The 13,892-nt window shown below is 38.9% G+C and overlaps 1 protein-coding gene across 1 annotated transcript in view; it reads right to left on the minus strand.

Moving 5' to 3' along the window:
- The window catches only part of LOC125842611 (CHD3-type chromatin-remodeling factor PICKLE-like), a 77,055-nt gene that overhangs the window by 30,437 nt on the left and 32,726 nt on the right, over positions 1-13,892 (minus strand). The window contains exons 17-18 of the mRNA XM_049521915.1: positions 3,162-3,228; positions 2,885-3,007 (exon numbers count right to left, since the gene is read on the minus strand). Coding sequence (XP_049377872.1) covers positions 2,885-3,007; positions 3,162-3,228 — 190 coding nt within the window. The remainder of the gene's footprint in view (positions 1-2,884; positions 3,008-3,161; positions 3,229-13,892) is intronic.

Consider the following 13,892-nt stretch of genomic DNA (forward strand, 5'->3'; position numbering starts at 1 on the left):
ATTACAAAGAGATCATCAACTCCCAGGAAGGGAAAAAAAAAGCTATCATAACTATCAACATAGATCTATGGAGCTGATAAATTCTAGGAAAGATTCAACAGTAATTACAGAGTAGTTGTTAACCCAACTAAAAAGACTAATCAAACATCTAGCCTTAAGAGAGGAAATGGGAGTTGGGATACCATCAAAACACCTTTTGTTCCTCTCTATCCATAGGCACAATGAAAATACAAGCAGGAATCAAAGACCAGATCTTTTTGATGGACTTCCTACATCAGCATTATTGTTGTACAGGGAGAAAGCAGAGCAGTAACAATTATTCCTGAGGGGACTTTAAAGAAGGATGGGGTAAGATTGCATTACAGATTCAAAGATTCATTAATGCTATACATACGACAGATAGAAGCTGGATATGGATTCATCTTTTGGGGCTTCCTCAGAATCTGTGGTCTCAAAAGGTTTTCCAAGAAAAAAAAACTTTTGTGGTGGATGTATCGAAACTGAAAAAGAAACCAGCTTAAGAAATCATTTGCGATGGGCGAGGATAAAACTGAAGGGAGATGGGGGAACATTCCAAAAGTAAAAGGAGGTTGAAAGCGACGGATATGTTTACACTATTCTGATTTGGTGAGCAAATTCAGACAAGAGCAGCAGTCGGAGACAAACTTGGTGATAAAATCTCTATAGTAGCTATGAAATATAGGGCCAACAGATACTATAAATTGGGGGGCAAGGGGCATGGATTTCACATCAGATCCTAGATCATGCGGCCACATCGAAGGAAGCAAACAATTTCGACGTGAGGAGGCATGTGACATTTTGAAGTCGCCCATACCCAATGCTCCACTCAGCCACAAGTCTTTGGGCCATTATTTATCAGGCCCAACTGATCCTACAATAATTAAAAGGACCGAGGACCCTCTGGACATCTAATATAAACACACCAAATATCTATAGAAGTATTCATTATTCTCACTGTGAACAATACAGGAAACATCACAACTCAAATTCAACCTTTTCTACCTTCAATTCCTCAGGGACAGTACAAGACCAGAGCAAAGGTGATCACACTGTGGTAACAAGCATCGAAGAAGGAAATATTTCTCACAAAAACGCCCAGGCGACATCAATCATGCAACTAATTGAAGTTACAATGGAACATCCAACGGTGATTGAACATGCAGAACCAATAAAATTTCAAGATGATGAGACGGATACAACCCTCAGCCTCTTGGCAAGACTCTGTGCACTCTACCCTAAGAGGGGTCTCCCTGGGTATGTTGTTGTTGTTGTTGTTGTTGAGATGGATGCAACTCTCAGGTGCATAGCAACATAATTAAATTGATCAATCAATTTGGAGAGGATGTCAAGGGATATGAAAAAGAGGCCTTTGCTATTTTTCCAGAAAACTGATAGCAACAAAAAGATTAACAATCTAGTGCCAAAGATTCTTACAATTCCAAGATGGAAAGGTTCACAAGAACTTACGAATTTAGTTGCTCTTAATGTCAAATTCAGAAGCAATAGGGACCGAAACAGGGAGAAGTTACAGTCAGTTGTTGGTCCATGAAGATGAATACAATCTCTTGGACCGTTAGGGGGATAAACAAATAGGAGGATATGAAGAAGTCCCATACTTAATGTAAATTGAACCCAACCCAAGCTAGGCAAGTGATGTGTAGTAATTGTAAAAAGAGAGAAAATCGGGGCAGAGTCATGAAACACTATTTTCTTAGAATTGAACCTTACTTCAATGACTGGAAAGCTTACGACATAGGTACTAGAACAAAGCCTTAGGCTGATAACCATCAGTGGTCAAATGGATGGTCTCCTTATATGGTCTTGGGTAATCCATCTCTCAAACTAGCTTTAGGGGTGCAAAGGGAAGGTTCTTCAACAGAAACAAAAGGAACTACAAAAGAGACTTAGTGGGTGTTTGGATTGACTTATTTTTAGTGACTTTTGGCTTTTAAGAACTTTTTAGTTTCGGAAGTGTTTGGGTAACACAAAAAGTGCTTTTAAACACATTTTTTAAAGCTGAAAAGTTCCAAAAAAAAAAATAGCCAAAAGCCAAAAGTTGGGGGTTCTGAACTTATGACTTTTGGCTTCTAACTTATAAGCCACTTTGAAAAAAAAAAAAATCCAAACACCCCCTTATAATAAGGAAAATGACCAATAGAGAACAAAAATCACAAGAATTACAGTCAGTGCTTAATCTTTCAGACAAACCTAAAAGGAAAACCTCATACTTCGTATGTCAAATACAACTCAGTTTTGAATGTGAATTGCATGTTATTCCACGTAATTTCAGTCCTGCCCCAGAATTCTCTTTATAACTTCCATTGTACTAACTTGCATTAAAATATCATTCTGATTGATTAACAAGGACCAGAAAAGCAACTTTTTTTATGGGCGTCTTTCTTCTTTGTTGATACTCGTGGTGTCTGGGCAAGCTTTCACGCACCTCAAATAATTTTGTGGGATACCTATCACCTCCCACAAACAAGGATAGGACAAGACTAGGACAAATAGAAAGAAATCACCTGGTAATGGCATTTTTGTCTGGATTTGAACATGAGGCCTCATAATTCTTAACCCACTTCATTGACCACTAGGCCACAGGTGTCTTGTATTTCCCCCACACACTTTTGCATAAAAACTAGAGGTTTTTGAGCTACAATGATATACAACTTCCCTTCAGCACATTGTGACTGGTGAAACGGGTCAAGATCAGACTACAATAGTAGCAGGTACTGAAAATCACAGCTTCACTGAGAGGGAGAGTAGGACCTTATTCTAAGATATCTAAGACTATCAACCTTATATACCAATGCATATTTGTGTGGTCTTGATGTACATTAATTCAAGCTTATGAATATGTTACCTGATTGATATTTTGAGCTTTGAGCCGTCCAACAACGAGATGTTCCAAAATCATTTTCTTCTTAGTCATCTGCATCATTCTTTCTTCAATTGTTCCTCTTGTTATGAGTCGGAAGATCATCACCTGCAACAGACAAGTATCAGCTATCAATTCATCTATAGGTCAAGAATTCAATAAGCAAATTCAGACCATCTCCATCTTGGCATGGAAATGAGGGCTAAAAGGCTTATTATCATTTTAGGTGTGAGGTGGAATTTGGGGGAGCAAGACATATAACCTTATTTGTTTGTCCAAGCCGATGAGCTCTGGCCATTGCTTGTAGGTCAGCATGGGGATTCCAGTCACTGCAATTAACATCCAAGTAAGAGATCAGCTAGTAATCGGAGGCATCAGGAAATCAAAGTGGCAGGAATTTGTTCCTCCACAAACTCTTCTGTTTCAGGGAGAATTCCTGATATGAACCAGCAACATGAAGTTCCAACATGGAGAAACAATTGTCCATACTGTTTTAGCTTTGTGCAGATTCACTTCGCTATATGCTTACCAAATGGACATTTATCACAATAAACAACGCACTTACCAATAGAATCTTATCATTCTTCTCACAACCATATTCCTAATTTACTCACTAAAAAGCTCACCAAGTGAATGTAAAGCAACAAAGATTGCTCAAATAGCTCTAATATTCTTGAGCAACACTTTTATTGAATGTATTACACTGGGTATGCCTCCAGTGCCAAATTTCTATTGAGGTATTACAAGTCTTCTTGCGCTGTTGTTCATGCACATATGGCAACACTAAGGGCTCCAATGACCAAGTAAGACCCCGCAATTTCTGTTGAAACCGCTCAGTCTCACAAATAAAAGAGAAAAAGAGGGGAACCCCTAAAAGATGATAAATGAAGAGCAAAGCAGCTTTTTTTTTAATTACAGTGGTGTCTGGGCCAGCTTTCGTGCACCTCGACTAATTTCAAGGGATACCAGCCACCTCCCACCAGCAACTGGTAGCGGGTAACTCTACCCACTAAGGCTAGGATAGATGGGACACCTAGTGTCTTTTGTCTCCGCTGGGAATTGAACCCGAGACCTCATGGTTCTCAACAACTAGGCCACACCCTTGGGTGCAGAGCAATGCAGGTTGTTTTCTTTTATGTTCTTACAACCTCCAATGACCTGGAATTTAAGGGAAGAGATTTGGATTCTCATGACAAAAGGATAAAAATAAAAGGAAACTAAGGCTGAAGAATTGACAAAAATGACTGGTAAATCAATGATAATAGGTATTCCTACTCCAGGGGAAAGAGAGCTAATATGTTATTGCCTACTTTTAAGGATACCCAGAGGAAGAAAGAAGGGTAGACCAACGTGATAAATTTCCATAGACTGAAATATGTGACATTTCGACTAATCATAGACTCTTAGTTCTCATACAGCCTAGTCTTGTTTGCTGTCATCCAACCAATTCAAACAGAATTATGTGTTTCCAAAAACTTACACAACCATTTCACCTAATTGAGCAATGTTCTTTGAAATCAAATTACCCAAGACGAAACGATCATCTTAGAAAGGTTTCAACAAGCTATATGCCTACATGTTGAAAAAATAAGAGTAACCTACCGTGATAAATTTCAATATGTGACATTTCAACTAATCATATCATCTTAGTTCTCTCTCAGCCAAGGAACTGTTTGCTTTAATCAACCAATTCAAACAGAATCCAGATCTTCCAACATCTTACACAATCATTTTCCTAATTGAGTGATTATTTTTTTTAGAATGGTAATAATCCATATATTAACAGGTATAATATACCAAATTGTATAGTCCCCTGAACCAAGAAATTACAAAATATAGGAAACTTAATAAGAGGGTGTTTGGATTAGCTTAAAAGTTGGTCAAACTTACTTTTTAAGTCAGTTTTTTACATCTGGAAGTGTTTGGCAAATATAAAAATAACTTAAAATAAGTTAGGGAGTGTTTGGCATAGTTAAAAATGACTTTAAGAAAATTTAAAAAAAAAACAAAAGTAGGCCTCTCCCTACTTTTTATTTTTTGACTTAAAAGTCATTTAAGTTTGATTTTTTTATTTTTTGACTTAAAGTCTGCTTTTTTTAAGCCAATCCAAATGGGCTCTAAGTATGTTCCTTCTTACATGTTGTCTAAACCATCAAAAAATATCTTCAGTTTGCACTAGACGTTCCTCTTACACCAAAAGTAATATAGTGCTAAGAAGTTCATCTTCAGATTTAGGATGTTGCACTGCTTCTCCTCAAAACACCTCCAATTTCTATAATCCTGTAGTCTACCAAGCACAAGTTGGGACAACCCTCCACCTCTCTTTCTGATTGGATAGAATTCCTTCTCTACCCCAACTGTCTAGTGCCTCCTTTGTGCATGGCATCACCCATCTGATTTCCCTCAAGTTGAGTGATGTTCATCAACATCAAATTACCCAAAGATCAAAAAATCCTCTTAGAAGGGTCTCAACAAGTTATAGAGTATAGACCTACAAGTAAAGAAAATCCATACACTAGCTACTTTATCTTATTTTCAGATCTTTCAAGGATTTTGAGTAAACCCAGCAAAGTGGTCTAGTATTGTAAAAGACAAAAGCAAGTTGTACGATTCCTTCGAAATAGGTGACCTAACACCGGATAACATACCATTAAGCATGGCTCTTTCTTTGATACCATGTTAAGAAAATAGACATCAGACCTAACTCAACCACAAAAGCGACCTCATGTGATGATTGTTCAAGATTGGATAAGGAGATCACAGAACATACAAGGAGATTACATGCCATGCGCTCGACTAGTATGGGATTCTAACAAGTGAAGAACTACAAGAGAGAAGAAAATATATTGACGACTTAGTGATTTGATGAATACAACAATACTTATTATGGGTTGAATACAAGAGATGTAGTATTGGTTCCCAATGGGGAAAATATCTCACATGGGAACATAACCGTTCTAACATTTAATCCCAACATGTTCCCTCAAACTCAAAGTTGAGAAACTAACCTGAGTTTGTCTATTTTGGAAACATAAAAAGGTATATATTTACAAAAAATACGCCAAAAACCAAGGAAATCCGATTGGAAAAGCACTGCATGTCAGAAGTTTTTTCCATAAAACAATGCTCAGAAAATCTGCCTCACTACCAGAATGATCATTGAATCAATGCGACGTCACTGGAGTTGAAGAAAAGAGTCACCATGCAACCGAAATGACATCAAGAAGAGACATGGCGTCTTCATAACACTCGGGAAAAAACTGAATGCGTCAGAAGGATCACCATAAAGAGTTGCAATGTCACAGATGCAGATATCAGAAAGAGGTATTGTGCCACCAGAACAGCCCCCAGAAAGAAGCTAAGTGCTGCTGGAGCTACTGCCTGAGATGTGAATGCCAGAGAAGATGATAGCACTAATTGCTAAAAAGGAAGGAAATAAGAATAATATTGGCCGAGCAGGCAGCGTAAGGCCGCACACCAGTAAACAGGCTTCATGAGTTACTACCAAAACAGTAAAGGAGAGAAGAGGTAAGAAGAAGAACATTGCCCACTGGAAACAGTTATTTGAGTCTCTCTTTTTTTTTTTGAGAAAAGGGTAACTTTATGTTCACACCAAACAATTCATCATCCAAAAAATGATGAATTGGAAACTTATATCACCCAGGAGGGTATTTTTACAAGTTTCCTATAAGATCAACTAAATCTTCTATCTCCCCTACCAGTTTCTTTTTACACCAAAAATATAAAAGGCTTGTACAATTCATTCTAATCTTCTGTAAGTTACTGTTGTGACCATCAAAACACCTTGCACTTCTTTCTTTCAATAAGGTCCACCATATACTTGCTGGGATAGTTCTCCACCAGTGCTCCTTTCTTCCCCTGTTCTCAATACCTTCCCAGCTACTTAGAAGTTCCATTGTTGTCTTAGGCATCACCCAATTAACTCCTAGCAGACACAAAAACATGTTCCATAAACTCATAGCTGCTTTACAGTGCATGAATAAATGAGCATTGACCTTTGCATCCTGCTTGCGCAATGCACATCTTGAGCAGATCAGCCAGCCCCTTTTCTGGAGTGCCTCATGGGTTAGGCCAGCCCTTTCGCATACCAACCAAGTAAAGCAAGCTACCATAGGAGGACATTTGGTCTTCCACACTAGCTTCCAAGGCCATATGTCTAGCATTGTTTGTAGTGTGTTGAGTTCCCAATAGCAATATTTTACTGTAAACACTCCCTTGCTCCCTTGCTGTGTAGTTTCCATCTAGGTTTGTCAGGCCTCATGGATAAAGTAGGGTGTGAGTTAAGTACTTCCAGCAACTTGGCCACTTCCCCAATTTCCCAATCATCCGCATACAATAAATGAGTCATATCCATCACCTCATTAACCCTATTTTTGATTCTGAAACCCCTAATCCAGTTGTTTAGAGAAGCTCTCCTCATCAAACTATCCAACCCTTCCATAGCAATGATAAACCGGAAAGGGACAAAGGGTCTCTTTGTCTAAGACCTCTTTCAGCAGGAAAAAAACCTACAGGTTCTCCATTAACCAAAATGGGGAACCTGGTGGTTTTAATACAGAACTCAATCCACTTGAGCCATGTAGGGCCAAAACCCATTTGTCTAAGAATGTTGATCAGGAAGTCCCAATTAAGATGGTCATAGGCTTTTTCAATATCCAGTTTGCACATTACCCCTGGCACATCTCCTCTAATCCTAGTATCAATACATTCACTAGCAATTAAAGCAGCATCCATTATTTGTCTCCCTTTAATGAAAGCCATTTGATTTTTGTTGACTAGCTTGTCTATCACCTTCTTCAGCCTTTCCGCCAACACTTTGGCAATTATTTTATAAACCCCAGTAATGAGACTGATTGGTCTGAAGTCTCTTAGATCATTTGCCCCCACCTTCTTAGGAATTAGAGCCACAAAGGTAGCATTGAAACTCTTCTCAAAACTTTGGTGGCAGTGAAAGTTTTGGAAGGTTTGCATCAGATCTTCCTTTATGGTTTCCCAGAATGCCTGAAAGAAGGCCATGGTGTAACCATCAGGCCCAGGTGCTTTATCATAAGCACACAATCTTATCCCTTCTAGCACCTCATCCTCACTGAATTCTCTAGATAACCAGCTCTGCTCCTCCATTGTTATTCTCTGTACGTTAAGAATATTTAGTGAGGGTCTCCAGTTTTCTACCTCCTTATACAAATTCGGTTCGGTTCGGTTTTTGTTAATTCGGTTGCTGCCTTGCTAGTGGTCGCCGCCTCGCTGGTCGGTTGCTGCCTTGTTGGTGGTCGCCGCATAGCCAGTTGGTTGCTGCCTTGGTGGTCGCCGTCTCGCTGGTCGGTTGCTGCCTTGTTGGTGGTCGCCGCCTCGACGGTCGGTTGCTGCTGGAGACTGGAGTGCTTGTCAGCTGCTGGCTGGTTGCTGGTCGACGCCGAAAGTGGGAAGTAGGAAAGCGCCGGAAGTGGGAACTGGTGACGTGCGAGGTGCGACGCTCATGTTCAGCAGGTTCTGAGAATTGAATGAAAAAGTTTGAAAAGAGAAGTTGAGTCTTTGACCTAATTTTTGATATAATATTTATTATTTAATATTAATAATTAATATAATATTAATATATATATTATAATCCGAACAATACAAAAATCACATACCGAAATACCGAAAAATACAAAAATCTATACCGAATACCGAACCAAAAACCGAAATACCGAAATAATTCGATTCAATTCGGTATTTATGCCCAGCCCTATCCTCCGTGGTCCATTGTGTGAGTAAACCATCTCCCCTGCCCCTTTTTCTGAGCAAAATCTCCAGAGCCATTTTTGCAATAGTGAAGTGTTCTGTTTGTTGAGGTTCTTTAAACTAAGACCCCCTGTTGATTACTAAGGGCTAGCACATCCCACTTCACGAGATTATAACCTCTCGTTTCCTTGTTTCCTTGCCATAAAAATGATCTCCTTGCCCTGATGAGTTTCTTTACGGTGCTTTTTGGTATAGGAAAGAGAATCACATGTAAGTTGGAAGTCCATCAAGTACTCACTTGGTAAGGGTCAATCTGTCACCTAGTGAAAGGTAGACTTTTCCACCTAGACAATTTCTTGTCGCACCTTTCTATCACCCCACTCCACACCTCTAATGCTTTATTTTTAGCTCCTAGTGGCAATCCCAGGTACTTAGTTGGCAGAGAGTTGATTTGACAACCCAAAACCTCAGCTAGTTCATTCAAGTTTCCAACCTGGTTGATAGGGAAGATGTGGCTTTTTAGCCAGTTTACACGAAGACCTAAAATTCCTTCAAAAACTGACAGGATGGCTCTCTGCTGATTTGACATGACTCTGCTTCATAAAAAATTAAGGCATCATCTGCATAAAACAGATGAGAGATTTCTAGTTCATCCCCTCTTCCTGTCTAAGCACTGAAGCCTTTCACCCATCTATTTGCATTTGCAATCCTGAACATGTGATTAAGAACTTCCATAACTAACAAGAATAGGAAGGGTGACATGGGGTCCACTTGCCTAAGACCCCTTTGATATTGAAAAAAGCATGTGGTGTTGCCATTAATGATGATGGAGAATTTCACACCAGAAACACAAAATCTGATCCATTTTAACCACATGTTCCCAAAACCACGTCTTTTAGAATTTTGGGGAGAAAACTCCAATTGGCATGATCATAGGCCTTTTCAACATCCAGTTTGCAAAGGATCCCTGGTTTCTTCTGTTTAACCCCTGAATCTACTAATTCATTAGCCAACAAAAAAGCATCAAGTATTTATCTCCCTTTCAGAAAAGCCATTTGGCATTCATCAACTAATTTCCCCATGACTATTTTGAGCCTTCCAGTTATGATTTTAGAGATGACTTTGTGGACTCCCCCAATCAGACTAATAGGTCTGAAATCCTTTGGCTCTACAGCCCCAGGCTTCTTTGGAATCAGTGTTATAAATGTTGCATTGAAAGATTTCAATGATCCCCCTTTGGTGAAAATTGTTAATAGTCTGCATTAGGTCCTCCTTCAAGATGTCCCAGCATGCCTTGAAAAAATTCATGGTGAAACCATCGGGTCTAGGAGCTTTCTCTCCATCACACAGTTTAATCGTTTGCAATACCTCTGTATCTGTAAAAGGTCTCTGAAGCCATTCATTTTCTTCTCTGGAGATTGTAGGACAACTTGTCAAGTCGAAAGAAGTCTCCATGGCTCAACTTATCATTGCTTTCTTGATTTATTCAGGTTCCTATACCTCCTCCCCCCTTACCACCAACCTGTCAATTGCATTGTACCTTTTGTGTGTTGTTGCTATTCTCTGAAAAAATCTTGTATTCCTGTCCCCTTCCTTTAGCCAGAGTGCTCTAGATTTTTGCCTCCATTTCTCTTCTTCATGTTTGTCCAGTACTTCGAGTTCCACAAGTATTGTTGCCCTAACCATCATCTCGTCCTGGGATAATTCTCTATCCTCCTGAGACCTATCCAAGTCAGACAATTCTTCAAGTAAGCTATTTTTTTTTGCTGGCCATTTCAGAGAGTGTTCTACTCCAGTCTCTCACTTTTCATTTCAACATTTTTAACTTGGTGTGAAATTTATAGTCTGGACATCCTTCGACCATGAAGCCATTCCACCAATCTTGCACCAGCTTATTAAATCCCTTAACCCTGAGCCACCATTTTTCAAATTTAAAGTAAAACTGCCTTTGTTCCGAATCACCACACTCCAAAATGATAGGGTTGTGGTCAGAGGTTACTAAACTCTAGGCAGAATCATTTGCCTGATGTTCTTGAAAATTTCCTCCCATTCCATAGAGTAGAGAAATCTATCCAACCTTGCATAGTTCTGGTGATAAAGTCCCCTGTTCCAGGTTTATTTACTACCCCCAATTAAGATAGGGTCATGGATTTCCAGTTTTTCAATCCATTTGGAGAAGTTAGCCATGACATTAGAGATTCTAGAGCACCCCCTTCTTTCCAACATATGTCTCACTGTATTAATGTCTCCCCCTTTTACCCATGGCCCTTCGCTCAAACCCCCCATTCCAGCTATTTACTCCCAACAGTCAAGCTTCTCCTTTCTGGTGTGGGGGGCATAGACACCAGTAAAGGTCCAGAGGAAAGAGTCATGAAGAGCCTCAAATTTATACGTGATAGAGAAGTTGCCTTCCTCCGCTTTGGTACCCCTCCACACCCTGTTGTCCCATATTAAAAGAATATCCCCCCTGCTACCATCTGCCATTTTATCCATCTGCGTGGCCATATGTGAGATGCCACTCCTTCTACTCCTTCACTTACCTTAGTTTCTTGCAAACATATCACATCGTCCTTCCAGTTTTGCAAACAAGTCTTAACCAAGTTTTTTGTTGACCAATTATTAAGACCCCTCACATTCCATGTTAAAATCTTAAAGATTGTGCTCCCTTGAGTCCTGGATGCCTCCTTTAGAACCATTACTATCCACTCCATAGATGTTTTATCAAAGGTTGTCCTCGTGATTGCATTCCTACTTCTCTCTGTCTACTCAAACAGTACATCTGAGGTCCCTGGAATTCTTTCCATATCAAAAGACTTGAATCTAACCGCAAACTAGATGAAGTTGTACATACTGTCTAGGTAGCGTCCTGTAGAGGGCTTGTTGCCTCACTATAAATTGGAGCTTGAAAGGATGATGAAGAAGAAAAAAGAGGCGACCACCAAAAGAGATAGCTGAGAAGGAGGGAGGAGGGTGGTGGTTCTCACTTCTCAGGCGATCCACCGGAAAGAAGGGTTCTCTCTCTCCTAGGAAGTAGGAGAGAGAGTTTTCCGAAAATGTGCCTGAGAGCATTCTAAAGGAAAAAACTTTTTTTCTTGTATTGTCGGTCAAATATTGCATCTCTACCGAGATATTTAAGGCTCTAATACCATACAAATAATAGAAAAGCAATAAAAGTATATTAAAACCTAGATGATTTATGGATACAGGAACACCTGTTTATTTGTATTTGTTAAGTACAAGATATGATGTTTGTACATAGTCAGGCGATTTGGCGAAGATGTGGATTATACCTAGTGTCCTCAGGTTACCACCAGCTTATGGTGGATAGTACCAAAATGGCTCAGACTGTAGATGAACCATGCTAGACACAGTCAAGGATATGTTGCACAGTTGGGACTTTTACGGAAAAGACGCATAACATCGGATTTTTGCTCCTTTAGCCCTCATGTGTATCCTTTGGAAAGAGATGAATAACAAAAAATTCGAAAAGGATAGAAGCTAACTTTGTATATTTCAAAAATAGTTTTTGGCTTATAATGAATTTTGGTGCACCCATGAGGTTTTTGTTTGTATAGGAGAATTAGGTGTCTTTGTACATAACACTCTTAATGTGAGTTCGCTACTTTTTTGGTATATCGCTTGTATATGGATTTTTTTCTCCCAAAAGTAATATCATTTACCTTATCAAAAAAAAAAGTGTGAGACTACAACAAGAACCCTGGGACCTTGGTTAAATTGGTAAAGGTGGTAAAGTGTGTGATGTGTGGTAGGCACATATTATCCATTCCATTATACTATGAACCAAGTCTGGTATTAAGTGGAGAAGGGTAAACGAGCAGATTATGCACCGAATTTTGAAACTAGAACAAAATTCTCAATTATCGAAAAAAATTCTCTCATATAAGAACATAACAGCTCTATACTCTATATTCCAGTACTAACACTTAATTTCTAACAAGTATTGTTCCTTGATCAATGGAGAATGAAATGGAAATGTAGTAAAGGATGGATGCAGAGATAACATTATTAGTAGGAAGGCCATTCAACTAATGCTGCCGAAAGGTATGGGATAACAATGGAGAGGCATCAAACTTTTCTGGGTCCAATTAAAGGGCACATGTGTAGGGTGAAAAAGATGATTAGGAATATATTTAAAATGCTTATCCACGTCGATTTTTGAAAGTTCGATTTAAAAGATATTAATGGAAAGTGTCACTGAGTTGAATAGGAAATGGCATGGACAAGAGCAAGAGAAGGAAGTTGGAACTGAACGAAGAGGAAAACAATGGAACTATATAGACAAGTCAACTGAGAGACAAGGGTTGAGGTAAGCCCAAGAAAAGGGGCTTATTCATTGGTGGATCGGAAAGCTGAAAGTTTGGCAAATAAGGGTGAGGGAGGAGGTAAGCCCAAGAAAAGGGGCTTATTCATTAGTGTGAAGCTTCGCAAAGGCCTACAAGGACAAAATATACATATTATTTATACTCATTCATTTGTTCTGAAGTCAGCCATGAAGACAGACCAAAGCCTAAAATGAATAGAATGAAGTTAAAACCTCAATTAGACCCACTTACAAAAATGACAAACTTCCTAATCTTTGCATAAATCTGGGAACCAATTTCTAGTAGCTATGAAGCAAAAGTTGAACCATAAAGCTAAGCCAATGAAAGCAAATACTCTAAACTAACAATGACAAACAAAGAAGTGAGAAATTTAAAAGTTACTTAAAGCTAACAATTGTGATTGAGTAGTGAGCATAAAAACACTGCTTGCTCTAATAATGTTTTATTGGAGAGCATGTTGGGCCATTAAGTCCTAAGAAAAAAATAAATGTTGTCGAATGTGGATGTTAAGATGGATGTGCGGTCATAGGAGAATAGATAGGATTAGTAATGATCACAAACGACAAACACTACAAGTAACACACACAGAGGGGTAAAATGAGAAAATGTCACTTGAAATAATTTGCCTATATCCTATACATATATCTAGATGTAACAAATCTATATATGATGATTGAACATGATAAAAGAGCATAAGGTAAACCTAAAATGAAGGAAGTTGTTTAAAAAGCCTATAATCCTCCAAAATCAACGCAGACTTAGCTAAGAACAGAACTTATGCATGACATCAACTTTGAAGATTAAGGCCGAGTTGTTGTAATATACTTCGATTAAATTTGGTGCTTTTCGTGAGTCCGTTTATTCTAGTTAAAGACTTGATGTATGTGTAGAGTGATAAGAACGAGATC

This window comes from Solanum stenotomum, chromosome 10 (assembly GCF_019186545.1).
Source record: "Solanum stenotomum isolate F172 chromosome 10, ASM1918654v1, whole genome shotgun sequence".
Taxonomy (NCBI): Eukaryota; Viridiplantae; Streptophyta; class Magnoliopsida; order Solanales; family Solanaceae; genus Solanum; species Solanum stenotomum.